This window comes from Sycon ciliatum, chromosome 6, assembly GCF_964019385.1.
Source record: "Sycon ciliatum chromosome 6, ocSycCili1.1, whole genome shotgun sequence".
Taxonomy (NCBI): domain Eukaryota; kingdom Metazoa; phylum Porifera; class Calcarea; order Leucosolenida; family Sycettidae; genus Sycon; species Sycon ciliatum.
The window spans coordinates 33,439,345-33,462,982 of NC_088648.1; the positions used below are offsets into that span (position 1 = coordinate 33,439,345).

The 23,638-nt window shown below is 45.2% G+C and overlaps 1 protein-coding gene across 1 annotated transcript in view; it reads left to right on the forward strand.

Moving 5' to 3' along the window:
* The first annotated feature begins 400 nt into the window (after positions 1-400).
* LOC135820245 (uncharacterized) overlaps positions 401-23,638 on the forward strand; it is a 107,506-nt gene continuing 84,268 nt past the window's right edge. Inside the window, exons 1-3 of the mRNA XM_065333562.1 lie at positions 401-535; positions 7,911-8,032; positions 8,633-8,707. Of these exons, the coding sequence (XP_065189634.1) occupies positions 515-535; positions 7,911-8,032; positions 8,633-8,707 (218 nt within the window). The 5' untranslated portion in view covers positions 401-514. The remainder of the gene's footprint in view (positions 536-7,910; positions 8,033-8,632; positions 8,708-23,638) is intronic.

The window sequence follows — 23,638 nt, forward strand, 5'->3', positions numbered from 1 at the left end:
TAACCCGCACGTAGTATCACAGATACATCGTATTCTCTCTCTCCCCCCGTTTACCCGCAGTTATTAGTATCCTATTCTCTTACTATGTGCTTCCATAGCTTTTACTATGTTCTTCCATAGCAACTTCTAGGCTAAGCCTTCGCCGTCATTTTATTGGGTCGTCATCCCGTTTGAATGTGCGAAGTGAAATAAAAACCAACCAAAACCCCTAAATTGTGGTACGGGAAGCCCGTTTCTACCTAACCACTATACTAAGTCTTACATAGTACGAGAAGCCCCTTTTTTGCTTCACTTCGTGACTTGGAAGTTTTTGTCGCCACACGCGCACATACATGTAGGCATCCCGATACGCTTCCACTTCGTGAAGGGACGTAGAAGTATAGGGTTGACATACAGGAAACAGACATCATTATACAGAGGCCTGTTGCGTTGGAAGCTTCTCCTTTTTCTCTAGTGAAGGTAGAAAGCCTGCTGTAGAAGAGACTGGTAAAGCTGTTCTTGTCAAGGTGCCAAGATGAGGACTCTAGCGATACTGGTAGGTGATGATGCGTCTGTCACTCGACCAAAAGCTAAAACTCGTTTCGGTCTCTTTTCAATTTCTTTCATCGGTTCCGACCGTTGGAATGCACTCCCCGCTGCAGTCCGCTGATGCTCTTCACTGCACCTATTCCGTAATTCAGTACTTTCATTTCTAGGATACCCTGTAAGAAGGCCTTAGGCCTGTGGGATTGCCCTATCAAAAATTTGATAATAATAATAATAATGATAGATTGCACTCGACCGTGTGTGGCCACTCTTGTTTGGTTTTATAAACCAAAAAAAACTAAAGTATAATTATTATACCGATATCGGAAATATTGAAAAATCTCGTCACTGTCTCAAATGCAAGTGGCGTTTCTTCGCTGCAAACTTTGTACAATTCCAATCCAAATTGCGGCCAGAAGCCATTTTGTGGTGAATGAATTTTATGACTGCTTGCATGTGTCTGCTTATCAAGTATCATTTCGGAATAGTAACAGAAAGATCAGTGGTGTCGTAGTTGAGATGTCTCATATCTCTTAAACTGTCAAATCCTATATATAGGATTTCTGGAACAATTTCCAATAATCATGGCCATGTTTCCGCCCGTGATAAGTTGTGTGCCTAAATGGTACCGTAAGGTGTTAGGGCAGTATCAGTAGGTTCTCTTCAGAAGTTTTCAACCGTGAGTGCCGGTATTATTACTTGACTTACAGGGCAGTTTGAGAGAGGACATGTCAATTCTTTGTTGGATCCCATTATATAGGATTTGAGTGTTCTGCATTATCTACTTTGAGTACAGTGTTCTAACTGATCCATATGATGATAGAACTGGCAGGGAAAGTAATTATCGAGAGAGCTTGGAAGCTCAGGGTCCTACGCTATGCTTTTTCGCCTAGCGAGAGTCAACTTTCTCTTTTGCATTCGAGAGTAATAGTAATACGACACCGTCTACCAACTTGATGACCCAGGCAAAAAAAGCATAGAGACGTTATAAATGTTTCATTTCTCCTATTTTTTTAAGACATACACTAGGATTCGAACCCGCACTGTCGCCTGGCATGCATTCCCCTGATACACTTAGCATACATACTCATTCTTCCAAGTTGCTTCACGTTGTGATCTTGCATTTGAAAGCCCTATTTGAATATTGTGGCCAGCTGGCAGTCATAAATGCCCCACCATCACTGCTGCATCTCGGCACAGCGCCTGCTCATTAGTTGTCAGTTTGTCCTAGTCTCCGTACCATTGTCTTTCCTTATTCTTTTCGAGCTGGTTATGTGAACATAGTAAAAAAAATAAAAAAAGCTGTCTTTGATGGTACGGAATGGGACAGGTACGGGGTAGCGCCAGGCATGCACGATGCTGTCCTTGATGGTACGGTACGGGACAGGTACGGGATAGCGCCAGGCATGCCGATGGCACAAACAAACAAACTAACACTAAATTAAAGCTGTGTAGACCCTGGCTAGCGCCAGACGTTACTGAAGTAACATATTTTGCATAGCTACGGGTATAAATGCTTAGTATGCTGAATAAGTACACAGATACCATGAATATATGGCTGCGACTGATTGGGGAGCACTGCCACAGGTTGGCATATCTAGTGCTTTTACCTGTACTACAGTGGAAGTTTCACCCCGAAATTTGGCCGATCGGCTTGAAATTTGGATTTTCCTACAGAGATGCATGGAAAACAGTTCCAAACACCCCCATGAAACCCATTAATTTTCATCAATTTACATAGGTTGTTTAGCGACATCCTTTAGCCAGAAACCAAATCCTGTGACTGTATAGGATTTGCTGGTGACAGTTTAAAAGAGATTGGAGATCTCGTAAGGAAGGCTTTCCCGATACACATGTATGCCGCTAAGAGTTTGGAGTAAGGAGAAAATTGCCCACATATCCCTGAAGATGCCCTCTTGGGCGAAAATTTGGAAAGGAATTTGAAGTTTGGTTTGGAGAGATTTGGAGAGATTTTTTTTGTACCCAAGGGCTTTGTGCGGACGTGAGCGGTGAAAATTTAAATTTTTTAATAATGCAATGAATATAAGTAAATGCGCACTCATATCACGACCATGGGGACGAATAATGTATTCCAGAACGTTTTCTTGTCAGAATTATCAATGGAATTCGTGACTAAAGAGAATGATGAAACTACAATAGGATTTATACACTTGGAGTGGAACAGCGAGGATACAAGCATAGTAAGAAAAATAGCACATTTTTCTTACTATGCTTGTATCCTGTTTGTGTCTTTCCCTCAAACCAGTGAGTATTATTATTACTGTTATTAGTATTTATTCCCGTAGCTATGCAGAAGACGTTACTTCAGTAACGTCTGGCGCTAGCCAGGGTCCACACAGCTTTATTTTGGTATTTGTGTGTTTGTTTGTGTGCTCGTGTCACGCCTGGCGCTATCCCGTATCTGTCCTGTACCGTACCGTACCATCAAACACAGCTGGCCACATACAGCTGGCCACACTATTCAAATAGGGCTTTCAAATGCAAGATCATAACGTGAAGCAACTTGGAAGAATGGGTATGAATGCGAAGTGTATGGGGGAATGCATGAAGAGCGATAGTGCGGGTACGAATCCCAGGATATGCCTAAAAAAAAATAGGAGAATTGAAAAAATTATAACATCCCTATGCTTTTTTGCCGTCATCAAGGTGGTAGACGGTATCGTATTACCTTCGATCGTACCTGTCCCGTACCTATCCCGTACCGTACCGTACCATCAAAGACAGCTGGCCACAATGCATATTCAAATAGGGCTTTCAAATGCAAGATCATAACGTGAAGCAACTTGGAAGAATTAGTATGTATGCGAAGTGTATCGGGGATGCATGCAGGGCGCGCGATAGTGCGGGTTCGAATCCCAGGTTATGTCTTAAAAAAAGGAATTTTTTAAAGAATTTTTAACATCCCTATGCTTTTTTTGTCTAGGTCATCAAGGCAAAAAAGCATAGCGGAGGGCCCTGAGCTTCCAAGCTCTCTCGTTCATATTCTAATAGGGCAGTCCCCACAATACATGGGCTGGCGATAGTTTGTGAGTATGGACTTATGCCAAAGCTGCCAATGTGATACACGGACTTAGACGTAAAGTTGCCGAAAGTATCTTTGTGTAAAAATTATAAGTGTATGGTAGTCAGGATTACCGAAGATGCCGAAAGATAAGTAAGAGCAAGAGTACATAACCCCCCAGAGTGTGCGATACATGATCCAGCTCTGCATAGGATCTTGGTCGAGCGTAATCGGATCGTAGCGTCATAATATCGTACACATCTGACGGGAACCCGGGGAATCGCGGGTATTCTCAAAAACAACGATGCTCTGCCCGGAGACCGGCCTTGCGCTGGTGTGGAGTGTACGCATGCCATCAGAAGATCTGATTACCCTCGACCAAGACCCTATGCAGAGCTGGATCAGGCATTGCACACTCTGGGGGGTTATGTACTATTGGTAACAGCCAAGGTAATTATGGCACTAATAGCCGAAAAGTGCATATCAAATTAGAAATTAGCATCTGAAGGTATCAATCATTACACTGACACTGTTTCCGTATTGTGTGTTTTCACCAATGTCTCCGTCAGTTCCTAGTTCACTGTGAGAAAGAAATCCACTGCCAATGCGGACACAGCAAGTCCTGAAATCAGGAACAGTGGACTTCGGAGAAAAATGAGCGCGTGAGAGTTTGTTGGGAATAGAGCATGCGCCTTCGGTGTTAAGGTATTTGTGCGCATGCGCAAAAATCATCTAGGCAAAAGAAAGTACTTGAGTAATGGCTGGTGCTAGCCAGGGTTTACACAGCTTTAATTCCCGTAGCCATGCAAAAGACATTACTTCAGTAACGTCTGGCGCTAGCCAGGGTCCACACAGCTTTAATTTGGTGTTTGTTTGTGTGTTTGTTTGTTTGTGTCACGCCTGGCGCTATCCCGTATCTGTCCCGTACTGTACGGTACCAGCAAAGACAGCTGGCCACAATATTTTTGTTTGTTTGTGCCATCGATATGCCTGGCGCTATCCCGTACCTGTCCCGTACCATCAAGAGTACGGTACCATCAAGAGAATGAGTATATATGCGAAGTGTATCGGGGGAATGCATTCAGTGCAGTAACTTGTGTGCGAGGCCGAGATCCCAATAGCAGGCTGGCTGGGCCGCCTGTCGACCAGCCCGGAAATCGCATGTAGGCCGATAGTATAATAATTATAACGTATATACAGTCATGTAGATGTATAGCAGGGAGTCATATTATGTAAACGACTCCCTGCTGTATGGGGAGATTTTCTGGAAAGAAATACGAAGTAGGGAGACGAGTAAATGCAATCAGAATGGATGTTAGTTGCCGTCAGTATAATAATAAGAAGAAGAAGAACGCCCGTGATCGGCAGAGTCAGCGCCGGTCCCAGGAAACGTCAGGACAGACATCCCGTCGACTCCAGAACGCCCGTGATCGGCAGAGTCAGCGCCGGTCCCATAGCTATGCAGAAGACGTTACTTCAGTATCTGATTGAAACGTTTTTGCAATACAATGATGTAGCTAATCAAAGGAAAAGCATTTCCATCAGTTCTAACAACATGCACGATGAGCTAGGCAACAAAGCATAGCGCAGGGCCCTTAGCTTCCAAGCTCTCTCGTTCCGTATTTGTTTGTTTATTTGTTTGTGCCGATGTCGGCATGCCTGGCGCTATCCTGTACATGTCCCGTACCATACCATCAAATACAGCTGGTCACGTGATTCAAATAGCGCTTTCAAATGCAAGATCATAACGTGAAGAAACTTGGAAGAATGTGTATGTATGTGAAGTGTATCGGGGGAATGAATGCAAGGCAATAGTGCCGGTTTGAATCCCGGTTTGAATCCCGGTTTGAATCCCGGTTTGAATCCCATCCCGGCCATGTTATGTATTGAAAGAATAGGACAAATGAAAAAAAACATCTATACAAAAGAGAAAGACCAAGGAACTACAAGTTACGCTATACTGTCCACTAACACCACCAGTTACTAAACTATCAGCTCATGCGATAACATTGCACAACACTGACCGACGGTACTGACGTTCTACAACTAACTGGCTAACAGCTCTAGCACATCTAGGATGCGAACTTCAACAGCCTTCCAACTTGGAAGGTTCTAGTCTTTCTCTTTTGTATAAATTGAACCTTGGCTCTCCATCTGAGTCCATTCCTGCACACCTGAAAAAAAAACATCGCTGTGCTTTTTTGACAGAGAAGATTAAGCGAAGCGCATAGGAGAAATAAAAAATTATAACATCGCTATGCTTTTGTACAAAGAGAACGGGAAAGAAACTGTACAAAGAGAAAAATTATGCGCTGAATGAGGAAAACCGTTGTGCATGCCAAGGTAGAAAAATGCAGGAAAGGAAAAGAGGAAACATGCGTGAGAGAGAAGGACGGATCTTGATCTTTATGAGTAATGATGTGCATGTAACATGTGTACAAAGTCACAACATTACACCGCCACCAGTTGAGAGCAGTTGCTGAACAACACCAAACGAAAAAAGATCTTGGAAAGGAAAAGAAAGAGTGAATACAGAGCGGAAAGACGGGAAAGAAACTGAACAAAGAGAAACAGTATGCGATGAATGTGGAATACCGTTGTGTATGACACGTGGATACAAGTACTAATAATGGCTAAGGAGTCTACTAACATAACGGAAACGCTTTTTCCACACAATAATGTAGCCAATCAGTTCTAATAACATGCATGATGAGCTAGGCAAAAATGTATAGCGTAGGCCACTGAGCTTTCAAGTTCTCTCATTCCCGTAGCTACCCAAAAGACGTTGTGTTAGGGTCCACACAGTTTTAATTCGATATCTGTGTCTTGCATCGTCGGGCCTCGCCCTATCCCGTACATGCACTGTACCATCAAAGACAGCTGGCTTTAATTCAAATAGTGCTTTCGATTGCAAGATCATAACGTGAAGCAACTTCGAAGCATGTGTATGTCTGAGAAGTTTATCGGGGGAATGCATGCAGGGCGATGGCGTGGTTTCGAATCCCATGTTATGTTTGGATAAAATGGGGCAAATGAAAAAGAAGCGTCGTTTCAAGAAGGTTTTATTGAAATGTTGCGAACAAAATCTAGTAGTGTCAGTTTTGTCTTGGCGCTAGTAGTTTTTAGTCCGTGTTTTCGTTCAGCCTGTCTTCGTTCAGTGTTGAGAAATCTTCAGATTCTCCTTCCGCTTCTGGGGGAGCTGATCCTGAGCTGGTGACGGGCAACAAGTAGCAATGCGTGCACGTGACAAAATTGAAAGAACAATCATCTGACTACACTGGTTGATTTTCAGGATGTTCTAACAAATGTCAAGCAACGGATGAATCATACTTCTCAGCAGTAACGCTACGCATTTGATGTCGGACTGGTCCACTGGACATTCTTATTGTTATAATGTTAGTTATGAGAAGCACGATTCGTCTATTGCTTGTCATAAGTCCCACAGTAACAAAGAATGCCGACCGTTACAAGACCATGATGAGACCAGTTAATAACGTGTCAATGCTGTTTAGCTACAATTCGAAGTAGCAGAGCAACACACCACCCAGCTGGGGTGGGTGAACAATATCAGGGATATGGAAAGGGGAAGCTTTGCGAAAACGATTTAAACGAAACCGGCCGCCAATATCTAATGGAACTCTTCATGCATGAAACTATTGTGGATGAATTGACTACGATAACAGGTAGTTTCACACGACATACGTTTCGCCGTATTGTTCATGACGGCTCATCACGTGTGAAAATTTAGCTCGGATACTGAGCCACTAAATGAAATTAAAATAGAGGAAATCATGTGGAAATGAGTTATAAAGCAACTATCCACGACTGTAACAAGATAATAATTAGTTAGAAAGTGCTATAACAGGGCACAAAACTGGCAGGCTACTGAGAAATGCAACGACCTGAGGCTTAGCTCTAACACATGTCCAGTGCGGAAACCAATATCCTTCCAGTTTGGAAGGTTCAAGGTTATGGTAAGACCAACGAGGGGAAGGCGAACGCAGCGACAATTTCCACAAGCTAAGTCTCACGGTCACAAAGAATGCCGACCTCCACAGGACGATGACGAGACCAGTTATTAACGTGACAATGCGGTCTAACTACAAAAAGCGCTACTTGCTGACAGTGACTCTGACGTTGACGAACACGAAATATTTTATTGCATTTTTTTTAATTGTTATCTCCTTGCCACCTTTTTACTTGTTATTTTCAACAATCAATAATACGTAAATCTCACTCTTTTATCTCTTAATGGCTGCCAAACATTTTGAGCATAGCGATTTGAAGCAATAATGCCGACGCCGACGACTGAAAGTGGAAATGGACCAACCCTGTTCTCTTCCCTCTTCAATATGTTCTGCAGATGTTGATCTGTATGGGCAAGATGGCTTTGGCTGAGCCAGAAACTAACCAGAATGTGACGCGGTGTGGAAGTTGCCATTGCCGAGGCAACAATGTTATTAGTTGCCCTGTTTGGTATTCAGTGTAAGTTTTTTTCTTTGGCAAGGATGGCTTACATTTCTGTGGGTGCTTGGTTCGTCGCTAGTAAGCACACCCCCTTTCTTACTGGCGACCAGGGTTTGGGTAGCGTTGTCCACCCTCAAACAGTCTTTAGCGAGGTGGCCTGGCTTCCTGCAAAAAAAGCAGTGTCCCATTGCTCGCAGCTGGACACACTCTTGGTCCGTCAGCTTGCGGAGGCCCTGGCCACGGAAGCTGGGCAAGGGATGCGACGTGCTCAGGATGAGACTCGAGTGCACGTGTACTCCCCAGCAGGTTCTGTAGATGTCGCTCATAGATGCTTAGTTTCGCGTGACATAGTGCCCTCTCTTGAATAGTGCCCTCTCTTGAATAGCGCTGTTTCTTGAACAGTGTCCTCTCTTGAATAGTGTCCTCTCTTGAATAGTGCCCTCTCTTGAATAGTGCCCTCTCTGGAATACTGCTCCATCTGTGATGGACTTTGAATAATAGTCCCCCAGGGGTGCAAATCACGCTAGTACGGTATTTAGTTTCCCCTGCAACAACGATTAAGTCGCGTATTACTGCATGCTGATGCACTCAATCTATATTTTGTGTCGCCACTCTCAGATATGTTGAGGACATTGTCCTGACCAATATTACTCCTGGTGTGTTTGACAAAATGTTTAACCGTGCTATACATTTGTAAGTAATTTTACTAAGCTGCATTCAAGTGTCACACATGTATTTTGCGCAGCTATAATCATTGGCCTGCTTGCACATGTATATTATAAAAATTAATTGAAATTTATCAATTTTGAAAGAAAAGGTGTCAGCACCGATGCAATCCACACAGTCAAGTAAGCCAATTTAGTAACCGAACGTTTTCGTTCCCTTCTCATCATGGGTAAGTACAGGGAATAATGGAAAAATGTCAAAATGCAGCAACTTATAAGTGCTACAGCAAAAATCATAGATCGAGAACCTCACGCTATACGCGTGGAAACAATAAAATTTAGCTGAATAGGTCAAAAACAGGGTGAAGGTGAAGAAGTGACTAAAACATACTGAAAACATCAGACGAAGTGGCGACGAGGACAGCAGCGCTGAAAGTGCAGAGTGAGATTCATTATTCCGTGGCAACTATTGGCAGCTGGATGAGTTGGTGAGATACGGAGACAGCCCTGAATGAACTAAACCTTACTTGATAGAAGATGTTTTGTGAATAAAATTCTTGCAAGCATACATGCATGTTGTTCCCTGAAAATCCTAACACTATCTCCCGAAATCATGGCTGAAAGTCGACAAAAATGGTCAGAAAATGGCAAAATGGAATAATATATATCAATTTAAAATAACTTTGGGTATATAAGAAATGGTTTGCTCCCCACACCGGAGCTCGCGCTATTCCGCCGACTTTACTTTACTTTACTTTACTTTACATACAAATCACCCTGGAGTGCAGTAGAGAGTTTTTTTGCTCTGGTTTTCAGTGGTGTATTTTTGGTAAGGTGAGCCCATTGTGGCTAGACTTTGCAATAATGAGCTCAGGATTGATAAGCGTAGATGTCCAAGACCAATTTGGTGATCCTGATCCAACTGTTTGCGCAATGCCGGAGTCCAGCTCTCAAACTTCTCTTGCCCAGCTCGTAGAATTGTTCCAAGCTGAGCGAAGTGCAGCGGAAGACAGGGAGAAGAGGCTTAAGGTTCGCATAGACCTGTTGACTCAACAAGTACAATATTTGACGCTGATGATCACCAATGCTACTTTGCATTCGGTTGAGTCAACATCAACTAGCTCGGCCGCCATTGCCAGTGCAGGCGAGAAGAAGAAGAAACGTAAGCACACAGCAGCACAGCAGAGTGGAAGCAACAACAGAAAAGACCGTACGACCTCTAGTACGTTGGCGTCGGTTGAGACCCCGCTTGGTTCAATCGGCGACTTTCAAACGGATTCAAATAGGGATTCCCACGACACCCAGCATGGTCAGGTCACGGCTGGCGATGCAAGTGATGCGCTTTCCCGTCTTCAAAAGTTTGAAGATTTGTCCGAAGATAGTGATTGCAATGGTGCACAGTGGAAGGTCATCACATCGAAAAAAGCCAAAAGAGAGAAAGAGTGTCTTGTTCATAGGAGATTTGAAGAAGGATATGTCAGTGGAGCAGCTGGAAAACGTCGTTGTGAGCAGAGCGGATAGTGCTGGTGTTTCTGTTCGTGTCTACAGTTCCATAGTGTTCTCGAAGGCAGACTCGTCATCTGCACGGATTGTTATAAACTCTAGCACCAGCGGTTTTGTTCAACACCGACGATTCCGGCCCAAGCCAGTGTACGCCAGGCAGTGGAAGTTTGAGGACACCAAGAAGCCCCAAAATGAATCCAATGATCGCTCCAATTCCGTCGCCAACGAGTCTGTTGGAGATGGACAGGCTATGGACTGAATCGTCACCCATGAATCTGTCAGCAGCAATTGCGTTTCTGAACGTGTGTAGTTTGCGCACTAAAGTAGCTGAAGTCAAGGAGTTCATGTCCTCAAGGGGCATACATCTGTTTGGAATTGCAGAGACCTGGCTTAAACCTTCAGTAACTGATGGCAAGATTTCAATTCCTAACTATACATTGTTTCGTAAAGACCGCCGATTGCATGGTGGAGGTGTGTGTGTCTACTTTCATAAGTCGCTAGCAATACGTCGCAGATTGGACTTGGAATGTGAGACCTTAGAACAACTATGGCTTGAGCTTGGCACTGGCGAGCAGAGCATATTTGTTGGATGCGCATACCGACCACCCAACATGCGTGCTGCATACTGGGAAGATTTCGAGGAGAACGTTGAGTGTGCTTGCCAAGGTCGTCAATCATCTACTGTGCTTATTGGTGATCTGAATGTTGACTTTGGCAACACGCAAACTGGTTCTGCACACCCTGTACATCGCATCCTCGCCCGTTTTGGCTTACAGAATTACGTAAACGCTCCTACCAGAGTCACGAGTCACTCACAATCTACCATAGACCTATTCCTGTCCACCACCCCCATTCAAGGTCCTTGTGAAATTGTGTACCTGGATATCAGCGACCATTATGCTGTCTTAGCTCGTCTTCCTTGCAAATCTAGCCCAAGACGCCAGGGTGAACGTCAGGCGAAATTACTGGTCAGTCGGCGTCACGCATTTTTCACAAAAATTTGCGTTTCACCTGCTGGGATCCGGGAGAGTATGCGTGTACTCGAGTCTCATCCTGAGCACGTTTTTTTCTTCTTTTTTTCAGCTCCAGTATAGCTGTATTTTTCAGTGCAAAGCTGTCCTCGATTGTTGTGTTCGTTGTTCAGACGAAGTGGACATTCAATCATGAAGGCAGAGGACATAGGAGCCTGATTGGAGTTTCTCGTGGCATAGGACGCCCACACAGAGACACTTTGGGATTTTCTGAATATAAAATACCGTACGCACGATGCTGAGATCAATTTGTGCGATATCAAATTGTTTGTGATCTACCACATCGAGCAGAACGGGATCCAAACACAAGCTTACCGACGGTTAGGCTGCCGACCTGACTGGACAAATGATCCCTGGCTTCACCAGACGCCAGACGTCGGACACCATGTCCTTTGCCGCGACGTCCATCTCCAAAAAGAATTCCATCTTCGTCGTGAAAAGGCTTGAAATACTCAATATTCAACCGAGATTCGCGGTCTCACCCTTTCTCAGCTCGAATCATTTTTTGTTGTAGCAGTTGCAGGGCAGATCCCTGCCACTACTTCAACAGAAGATGGCTCCAAAGCATGCCTGGAACAAGCCATATCGAGGTTGCAAGCCACCCCTCTCAGCACTTTTTTTGAAGAAATTCGAAATTTCAATGGTGGAAGATATACTATGAAGAGAATTTCGAAAAGTATATTTCGCGGAGCGATCGCTCAACCTACGTCATTCAAACTTTGCAGGATGGTTCAGACGTACATGCTAGGCATGGAACCACAGAAGATGATATCATAGCTGACACACAGAGTCACACACACAGCAGATTCGTGTGCACAGATACTAAATTAGTGGACGTCGTCATCTTCTTCCCGCTGATCTCAAATGTACGATGACGTGCTATTTCGCCTGACGACGATGACAAAGAGCCGTCGCCTTCATCGTGTCGATTGGAATACTTTTCAAGTGGACCTAGCCTCTACACTGAATTCATCATTTAACGAGGATTCAATCGATAGTATGGCATGCTCTGTCACAGATGCCATTGTTACTACTCTCAATAAGCATGCTCCGATCACTTTGCACCGTCGTAAGGAAAGTCGTCCTTGCCCTTGGTTCACAGATGAACTTGTCGCATGTGTTCGAGAGCGAAACCGGCTTCACCGTCGCCTTCGGCGAAATCGTGCAGATGATATACTACGTGCTGCTCACCGAGAAGCAAGAGCCAAAGCCAGGCACCTTGACCGGCGGCTGAAAAATCTCTATTTCAAAGAGCAATGTGCTACAGCAGATCAGAAGAAGCTTTGGGCAGTCATGAACACCGAAACAGGCAGAACGAAGAGTCGGCACGCACCACAAGTAACTGTCACAGAGCTAAATGATGCATTTGGAGCCATTGTTCATGATCCCCATCGACCAGCCACATTGCCAATGCCAGCTGGCCCAACTGGCTCAGTGGGACTGGCATCTTTCACTGCAGTTCAGATTCCTGATGTTTCCAAGTGCTTACAGTGCATCAACCCCACGAAAGCTACTGGAAGCGATGGTGTTCCTGGTATAGTACTTAGCCGCTGCTCAGTCACCCTAGGTCCGTATGTAACTCGTATTATAAACAGATCCCTATCCGGTGGAAAGGTGCCAGTTTCCTTCAAGAGATCACATGTGAGCCCACTCTTCAAGGGAGGCGATGCGACATCAGCAAAGAATTATAGACCTGTTTCATTGTTACCTATCGTCTCACGTATTGGAGTATTTTGTTAAGTAACAGATGACAAACTTCTTGAGTCGTCATTGTCTACTCCCCCCATCTCAGTTTGCATACCGTAAGGGTCATTCTACCGAGGATGCCCTGATCCTTGCCACCAACCGTTGGTTATTAGCTAAATCTGAACGCAAGCACACGGGCATCGTCATGGTTGACATGTCCAAAGCATTTGATAGAGTTGACCATCGCCAGCTTATTCAAATCCTCTTTGAGTTTGGGCTTGGTTGTGTGGTGCTGCAGTGGTTTTGTTCATACCTGTCCGAACGTCAACAGTGTGTCAAAATCAAAGACCAGATTTCAACGCCAGTTCCATGCTCCAGAGGTGTTCCTCAAGGAAGTGTACTTGGACCTCTCTTATTTGTTCTCTACATAAGTGATATAGCGTCTGTGCTTCCACATGAAGTTTGCAATCAAGAGTTTGCAGATGATATCGTTGTTGATTACTCCGACCGTGACCCTGCTGTTGTTTGTGCTGTGCTCACGACAGCAGTCACCAATCTTTCGTCCTGGCTTGAGGACAAAGGTTTGCTATTGAACTCAGCTAAGACTCCAGTGATGTTTATTCGTCCCAGAGGTTTGTTTGACGCTGCTCCGTCACTCGTCACCTGCAACAACAGTGTTCTGCAAGTCACACACGTGGCAAAATACCTCGGTGTGTTGATTGATGACCAGCTAACTTGGGCACCCCACATCGAGTTTCTGGCGAAAAAATTGGCGGAGACCACTGGACAGCTTTGGAGGCATGGCCGGGCCTTGTCACTGAAAGTACGTCGAATGTGGTATATGTCTATGATACTATCTCATCTCTGTTATGCCTCTAATTGCTTCTTTCCTGCACTTTCACGGTCTCTGCTAAATTGCCTTGTAAAACTGCATAAGTCTGGTATTCGTGCTGTGTTTCAGGCTCCCCGCCGCACTGCAACAGCTCCTTTGCTTGCTAAGTTATCCATACCATCACTTCGCCAAGTCCTTTTACAGAAGCTGCTTTGTTTTCCGGTCTATACACGGATCTGCAAGCTCTCTCTTTCAAGATTATTTTGTATTGCTTGCCCAGCCTCAGATACCACTTGCTGATCGTATAGTCACCCGTGGGCAGCTGCATAATTTACTTCGCATCCTATTCCTACCCAATCCTGCTGGGAGATGTTCTATCCTATTTCTGGGCAGCACCACATGGAACTCTCTACCTGATGCTACCCGCTCTCTAACAAACCTTGTTCATTTCAAAAAATCTCTTTCAGATCTTGATCTCACTCCACTCCATTAGCTATTGACACACGAGTACGTTCTGTCCCCTGTCCATCATCAATATTATCTACATGTACAACCACAACACACATAAAATACACTGCTGCAAGGTATTTTTATAATTGTCCTGCTGACGGTCATGACATCTTATCATATTAATCTATCATACTATTATATTTTTCATCATAGCCTAGGAGCTGTGGCATCATTAATGATCCACAGCAAGAAGGCAGCAATGCCTGTACCTATGGTGAAGTAAAATAAAGCTAACATAACATAACATAACTTTACTTTACTTTACTTGTGGGGAGCAAACCATTTCTTACAAATCATCGCCGAAGTCGCAACCACTACTTCGTACTTTTGGGTATATACTTTGCTATATTATCTACTCAGAGGTTGTAACTTTTCCACTTTCATGGGACTTAGAAATTTTCTCTCCAATTGAAAAGAAAAAATATAGAACTCCGATGGTGAGCCAAGGAAAAATCGTAACATGGAAATTGTGGGCACAAGTTATGCGATTGAGTTCATAACTTGTGCCCACAATTTCCATGTAAAAAATATAGAAGTGAAGAAAGAAATTTCGGCAGGAATTGAACCTGCCGCCATGTTGTAATTCAACGTTCTGCACACGATAGGAACTAAGGCACTCACAAAACACAACGGGTAATAGGTTTATCCATTACTTTACCATAGTATAGTAGAAGACTGGAGAGTCCTTAGACTCGAGCGGAATGAATGAAAATGATAGCAAGCTCAGGTTATATGCGCTCCAAGCGTTTGGTGCAACCGGATGCAAAGTTAGCGTACAGCGCATGCGGACTTTACATCTCTAGATGTACGCTACAGAGTGGCGTGCAGTTTTAGAGCAGCGAACACAATTTTATTCTAGAGATGTACACAGAGCGCATGCGTCAAATTCAGTTTGGGAAAGGTTGCGTGTGAGCAACATGCAAATAAATTATGGGCGAAGACTTTGTAAACAACAGCCTTCGCTTGCAGCAGGAAGATAACTAATGTTAGTAAACATGAGGTATTATCATACCTTGCAAGAAAGGTGTCTCGGAGTGACCTAGACCTGGAGAAGTCAGGTACGTGATTTATGTATTTGCACAACATATTACTATCGTAAATATTTGAAGTATGCTCGAGAATTATTGAAATGTGGAAGAGAAAAAGACATATGGATACGAGTTAAGAGTAACTCTCCATCACTGTAACATGATACTATATACAGTCAGAAAGTGCAATAACTAGGCACAAAACTGACAGAGTACTGAAACATTCGACTTTCTGACTGTATATAGTATCATGGTACAGTGATGGAGAGTTACTCTTAACTCGTATCCATATGTCTTTATTTATGGCTCAACATCCGAGTTTCAAATTATTGAAATGTCTAACTATAACACGCCACAAGATTCCCAAGCACCTGTCTTGACCACCCAGCCACCAGGGTGTTGACGCAGAAGTCGGTTTGAAAATGTGTCTTAAGCATGCTCAACACATCATTGGTGTTTCGAGAATAGTCATCCGACGAGTCCTAGAAATCGAATTTTCATTACGGGCTGAATTTCAAAATATCCTCCTTGCCAGGTCGATGGAGTCGTGCTGACTGGTCAACCAGCCCTGCATTGTCACTAATTAGATTGTCGACCTTTTGGAGACAAATAGTTGTTTGACAAGAAAACATTACAACAAACAGACTTACCCTCGCTCCTCACCAAACCTGAGGAAAACCCACACATCGCTGCATGCTGAGAACTCCGCGAATCCGGCAACTTTGGCACATGTACATGTACGCAAAAAATTGTGTTGCTGATCAGCCTTCACCGTAGAGATTTTGATTTTGATCTTGATTGTCGATCAACTCGATGAAATCCGTCGATCTGCTACGGTGGTCGGCGCACAGCCAGTTTCAGGACGCAAACATATCGTGCTTCGATCGCACAAATCGAGATTTGTTCAATTTTTTGGTACTTCTGCAGAGCTTTGCTGCTAGTGAAATTCGAGCTGTTCAGGGAAGGAGATGGTAGTTGTTTGGAGTGACAAGGGTTGTCAGTTCAAATTTCTTGTCAGACTCGGTAGAGGTGACTACGCTACAGTGTTTGTAGTCAGCTGCGTCTGGAGCGGTGCCTGGTGCTGGAGCTCAAGGAGGCGCTTTCCGTCGTCGGGTAGGAAATTGCCTATGTTGCAATGTGATGAAGTGAAAATATTCAAATTTGCTTATTGCCAGAAAATGTTGAACACTTTTTAGGAGACATGTCCTGGGTGGAGATAGTCCACTGTCCTGCAGTGCATTGTTCCCGCTACGGCCCTTGACATTTGGCTATTTAAGTGATGTAATTTAGTGATATTTGGAGATGATGGCCATTGCTTTTCTGGATGTAGCCTTGGCTCTTTGTGGTGGTGATGTGAAGGGTACTCGGGTGAAGAAATGTTGCCTTTGGCGGTGATTTGGTGATTTGGTGGCGGTGATTTGGTTTGAGCTTCATTGTGTATGCTGTACCAGTGCTCGTTTTTGGACCCAACATTCAGTCGTATTTTGGACCCATTTCGAGGTGATCCCCAGTTCCAAGGTGTCCGTAAGTTATGCAACGAGCCCTTTTGCATGGTTGTTGTAGACCCCAAAGAAAACCTACTTGCAACATTTGAGCGAAATCGGAGAGATGGCCCAGCCCAGCTTTTCTGGTTTTCTCAGACATGTTCTCTTTTAGGGTTTGGAGTCCATCAATTTCTTTGCTTTCTTAGAATTTGTGGCAATCAAGAAATCAACATCAAAAATGAAAATCACTCATTTTGACCGCAGTACGGAATTTGAGCAAAATGGTACGGAAAATTGAAGAGGATCGATCAGCTACAGATATGTATAAAGAAGCATGGCAAGCGCAAGTTGAATGATGAATATCCAGCTAGCTTATTGAAAGCAAGTGAACAGTTGCATACACTCTCCGTGACTGGCGCTTCAGGTCCGACCAAGCAGAGGCGCAATGAACACCTCGATACTGAATGCACAGGCTCCAACTTTCTTTCCGGGTAGATTGCGCCATCCGAAAGCACCTTTCGGAGACAGGGGAGGACTGAGTGGTGACGCTAAGCTGAAAGTTCTATTGATAAACATCAGGAGCCTTCGAAACAAGATTAATGACCTAGCACAACTCACCCGTCAGCATTGTCCTGATGTTGTCTGTGTGAACGAGACATGGCTGGATAATACAATTACTGATGGAGAAATCACGGCAGGTTACAATGTTTTGCGTGCTGATCGAGAGGATCAAGTTGGTGGAGGTGTCTGCTTATATTCCCGAACATCCTTGCCTCTCAAGCCGAGATGCAATATAGCTGCTGCTGGGGTTGAGAGTTGTTGGGGCGAGATTCCCTGCACTGGTGGGAGTTGCTTGATAGGCACAATCTATCGTCCTCCCTCTGAACCTATTGGCTACTGGGATCGCCTTGATGGTCTTCTACACTCAGCTATCACTCCGGGCAGGAACGTTATACTGTGCGGTGACTTAAATGTGAATGTGGATCCATCAACGGCTCCAGATCATCAGCTCCATTTCGTGTCTGATCTACCGGCAAGCTACAGTCTCCACCAGGGCGTTCATCAGTGGACACGGGTTGCATCTAATTCCACAGCCACCACATTGGATCTGTTCTTCAATACGTTGATTGGGATTCAAGTAGGAAGGGAGCGTCTCAGCTTCTCGGACCACGACCATTCGACTCAGCACCCCGAAGACTACAACTGGTGAAATTTTAATTTTTGCCTTAACTTCCACTTTAGGTGCTGCTTGATTGTCGGCGGATGACGGAGCAGCTTAAGAGACCCTCAATGGAGACCTTCCTTGCTGGCCAGTTGCATGCCATGGCCCTGCGCGCGGAGGTTTCACACGCCGGTTAACAGCAAGCAGCTGACATTTCAGCAAGCCAGCGTACGACGTACATGGTGAGAAAGTTTGCTGTTTTTGTACGCAAACAGTTGTACACGGGTCGCGCTACAACAGGTGCAGTCTCACTTGGAGTCAAGTGTTGTTGTCGCGCCAGAACACGCCAGTTCTGGAACCTAGCCCTGGAATGTGCTGAGTGAGGAGGGCAAGCAGTCAGCTGCAAAGTTCATCCAGAACTATGCTGATGTGCATGGCTTGCCATAGGCTGCAGCACCAAGAGGCAACGACAAGCCTGCACCTATATACTTGCCCTGCCATGTGACCAAAAATTCATCCATGGGCAATTCCTGCAGTCTGGTGGCTCCATGTCATATATCTCCTTCCTCAAAGCTTGGTTAGCATCATGGGCTGACAGTTACTATCATGCGACCTCGGGAAGATGTGTGTGCCAGGTGTTCTGACTTGCAATCCCGGATATCCAGAGCCCTAACTGAAGCGAACCGGATTGAGCTGACAGATATGCTCAGAGAGCATGTCACAGAGAGCATGTCACCAAAGCCATGGATGCACGGGATTTCTACCGGTCATGCATTGCTCGTGGCAAGGTAGCAGCAGCCAATGCACGGGACAGCGATGCCACTTCGCTAAGCTACTGCCAGCTTACCTTTGACCTTGACTAGCATGCTTACCATACCATGCCAGGCAAGTCAGGCCACTATATTTCATGGTCCCAAGGAGAGTGCAGTTGTTTGGCATAGCTGCCGAAGGCACCCCGGCTCAGTTCAACGTTCTCATCGACGAACACCAGACCACGGGCAAGGACGGGTCCAAGTCGCATGGCCCCAATGCAGTTGTCAGCATGCTGCACTACTACCTCCAGGCCAGGGCCATGCAATTGAAGGTTCTTGGCTTGCATGCCGACAACTGCTATGGGCCGAGGAAGAATAAGACTGGTCTTGGCTACCTAGCATGGCATGTAATTCTCGGCCTAAACGATGAAATTGAGCTAGATTTCATGCATGTGGGACACACACGGTGCTTTGTTGATGCTGGCTTTGGCCTGCTGATGTAGCGGTACCGCAAGTCTGATGTGGATACTGTGGCACAACTGGCAAGTGTTGTGAACAATTATGCCAGCATCAATGAATCCATCTGCTTCGACTGGGATTGGCGGGCCTGGGATTTATTCTTTTAAAGGGGAAGTATACCCTAAAATCAAATTTTCACCAGTTGTAGTCTTCTGGGTGCTGAGTCGAATGGTCTTGGTCCGAGGAAGCTGCGACGCTCCCTTCCTTCTCTTTTCCAAATCAAACCCGCGCACTTCCACCGAAACTGGGTGCCTGCGCCCTACTAGATGGGGATTTGTATGCAAAATCTCACTAAAAGTGGTATGTCGTTCTTATAAATGCACGGATGACCGTGATTTGCCCATATGTTGTAGTCTTTTGGACGCTGAGTCGACTGGTTTTGGTCCGAGAAGGCTGCGATGCAGCAATCCTCCTTTATTCCCAATCGAACATGGTTGAACAAGCGGTCACGGGCTCCTGGGTGCCCAAATCACCTGGTCACCGCGCCAGCAGGCGACAACTTTCACACCAAGGTTCAACTCGAGTTCAACTCGAGTGACAGGACTGCACCAAAAAAAGGTCAAACAGGCTAGTAAGTTGTACCCTGCAGGCACGGTGACCAGGTGACTGGTGTACGCAGGAGCACGTGCCCGCTTGTTCAACCATGTTCGATTGGGAATAAAGGAGGAACGCTGCATCGCAGCCTTTTCGGACCTAAGCCAGTCGACTCAACGTCCAAAAGACTACAACACATGGGCCAATGGCGGTCATCCGTGCTTTTATAAGAATGAAATGGCGCTTTTAGTGACATTTTGCATAAAAATCCCCATCTAGTAGGGCGCAGTCACCCAGTTTCGGTGGAAGTGCGCGAGTTCGATTGGGAATAAAGGAGGAAGGGAGCGTCTCAGCTTCCTCGGACCAAGACCATTTGAATCAGCACCCCGAAGACTACAACTGGTGAAACTTTGATTTTAGGGTATACTTCCCTTTAAAGGATCACTTCAAGCCTGCAAAAAATTATACTTGGTCCGCCCAGTTACAATTGGCACTTATCTTCACACTTGTCTCAGGAAAGAAATACGAATATTTGAAGCAAGCCACGATCACAAATCACTATAATGTACCTAATATTTTGTTGAGTACGAGGTCCATATAGGAAAGAAAAGCCGAGTAAAAGACCGAGGCGAAGCCGAGGTCTTTTATTTCCGATACTGACCAAGTACGAAGTCAATATTAGATTTATCACGACTGACCAAAGCATGTGTTCAATCGCTAAAAAGGAGTCAAATACAAGCGGTCAATATAGACCTAAGGAGTGAAATATGCAGGAATATTTGACTGCTTAGTTATGGCAAAATCATACCAAGGGAGTGATAAACATGATCATTTACGTGTCAGTAAGCAACTCAGTCGAAAATTCAAGCAAGTTACACATCCTCCTCGCCGCTATCGTCGCTGGAGGGAGAGCTCAAAACGCTCGATCCGGACATCTGCTGCAGGTGTCATTTCATAGCTTGTTCCACTACTCCTCGTCTCGAATCACGCTCAAAGGCAGTGCGAGCCTGTCACCTTGCCGATCAGAAGCTGAGTGAGACTGCCCGCATGTTGGCTGTAACTGTCAGTGTCCCAACAATGTGTCTTTGTTTGAGACAAAAAGGCAACGCCATATCAGTGTCCCTTCTTCAAATCGCCTCTTTGCGCTTGTCGTATTTGCTGATCAGCACCCACGCGAGCCGTATGGTGCTTGTACATGCAGCGCAGTGATAGTTTCCTCTTGATGTAGCACATGTGCGTACTGCACCTACAAGTAAACGCTAACACCGTGCACCAGTCTTTTTCGGCTAGTTCCCTGGTATTTTCTTTGATTAGCTCCTTTGCCCTGTACTCTGTGTGGTTCAAAGTGTGTCCGCCGGATTGGTCTCACTTACTGGAGATCTCAACATGAGCTGCAGTTTCTTCGTCAGCGATTTGCTGGTGATAGCCCTTCACTAGGCGCTATACTGTGCAAGCACTGAAAATTCAAGCTCGCGAAGCGCTTTTTCAGCTTTTCTATACCTCCCCGGGGTAAACAATCCTTGCCATCAGACAGCTGGAAGTAGACAGAAACTGTTTTCTCCATCGCTCTGAAATGCGGACATTCTGACCTATTTTACGGACTCGAGCGGAGGTTGCAGTGTTTTCTTACGCCGACGGAAGTGTTCGTCGGCGGCAGCTCCATCAAAAAGACTCAAACGAACCGATCGCAACTTCTGTGATGGTTTGTGCTGCCATGTCGTCAGATGCAATGGTCAATGGTTATGTTCGGATGATGAATCGCTAGTTCCATGCCGTGTGAACAGGCAGACCACCGAAAAACCAAGTGAGAAGATAAGCGCCAATTTTAACTTGGCGGACCAAGTAACGTTTTACCAACAATTCATGTTTTCTGCTACTCAGCCTGGAGTAGTGTCCATGCCAGGCTCGGACAGGCATCCTGACGATTCTTTTAGGATCAGGAAATCCGGTGACACTGGCTTTGATTCATCGCAGTTGCCACCTGCCATCCAGTCAGCTGGCATGTCACATGACTGAAAAACCTATCTCTTCAAAGAAATCCGGGAGTTCTGCCATGAGGAAAGTCGTGACATCACGTGCCCTGAACCTTCTTCAGCTACAGAAGAAGCAGCTGTAACCATGGCAACGGAATGACAGACATCAGCTAGATACAGAGCTATGACTAACATTACCTGGAATTACAATATCACTGAATTTGTGTCTGCTTTTGTTTAATATACCCCTAGGAGCTCGAAGGGTCATAGACCCACTATGGTTGGGTATAAAACTTTGTATTCTGACAGCTAATACCCGGTAGATGTCGAAAATGAAAAAGTCATTTTTGTGAAATTTTTCACCCTAAGCCTGATTTTCGCAGATTCTGGGCCACATAGCGTTTGCTCACCCCATCTACCACGATTACGCCCCGCCTCGTATTCTAATGCTCGCAACCCCAAATTGTGTCAATACAGGCTATAGGTTTCGGCACACTCGCACTTGGCATTTGCAAACTGCAAGAACCGAGCGATGCCTGGGTTACCCTATGTACAAATCTCTCCATTATTTCAATGGCCTCTCATCAACGTTACGCGATATTCAATCACCAGTTTTGTTTAAGCAAAATATGAGCCGTCAACTCACTAAATGTACCTTAGGACCTGATTTCAACTTTCATCAAAATGTGACGTCAAAGTCACTCAAGAAAACACGAAGTCGATCTTGAAATTTTTGTTTGCAGGTTACATCGATCAATCGATCGATTGTGGCCAGTCAGAATGGCGAGTAACGATATAGCATTGAGTCTGTCGGTGTGTAGCATGAGGACGTGTCTCTCGTAGATGAGCACGACGTTCTACTGCGATGTCTCCAGGTACGACGACAGCGAGCGCGATGATTGCGATGACGGAGACGACAACCCGTTCACACCGGCGGCATAGAAGCCCCAGCTCCGTCCGTCTGACAATGACGAAGACGAGAGTTACAATGACTTGGAGCAGGAAGGTCCGCGTGTAGAGGAAACCCTAATCGCCGCAGAGATAGTGGACTGGATGTCAATCGGATGTAGCTGCCCTGGTGACAATCACTTTGCTGCACTTGACAAGGACCATTTGAAAATGTTGCTGAAGCGCAGCTCTCGCCAAAGTCACAGCCCACTCTTTAAAAAGTACGGACTGGATCTATGAACTAGCTGCCTCAGTGACCGCGGGATTCGCGAACCTGGCAACCCGGCAACAAGTATGATACTGCATGCATACGTGTACATAGCCGAATTCGACAATTATAGTGCATTCTACAATATGGAGAATTCATTGTACTTGCAAGGCTAATATTGATTTGAAAGTGTGTCTCATGGAAGTCTACATACTAAAGTACATTTTCCAAAGAAAAAAAATGGAATTTCAAAAATTTCACCCATAAGATCCATTTACTAAGATCATGTCTCATATTGTTTGGAATGAGGTAGTGACACACCTCTAGCTCCTTGGAGTTCATGTCTTCCTCGACGCGACAATGGTCTAAACTAACTGTCAGTACCTTCAACATTCGCGGCCTATCATCAGGCATAAAGAAGCAACAGCTGGCTTCCGATTTGCAGCGCTACGACGTTCAAATTTGTAGCTTGCAAGAGACGAAAATTCAAAATGGATTTGACAATGTTATTGGCGACTACCGAATATTCTGCCTCCTTTCAGACTCCCGACATTATGGCCTGGGGTTCTGCATTCATCGCTCGCTCTGGGAGCGGGTGCATCGCGTTTGGAGCGAGTCGGACCGTGTTGCAGTTCTGCAGATTCGCTCGTCGGAAAAGTGCTTTATCTCCATCGTCAACACTTACGCTCCGACCTCAGCGAAAGTTGCACAAGACCAGGGCTGTTTGGAGGACTTCTACTCATCGCTTGGCACGGCTCTCAGCAAGGTACATTCTTCCTCAGTTATTCT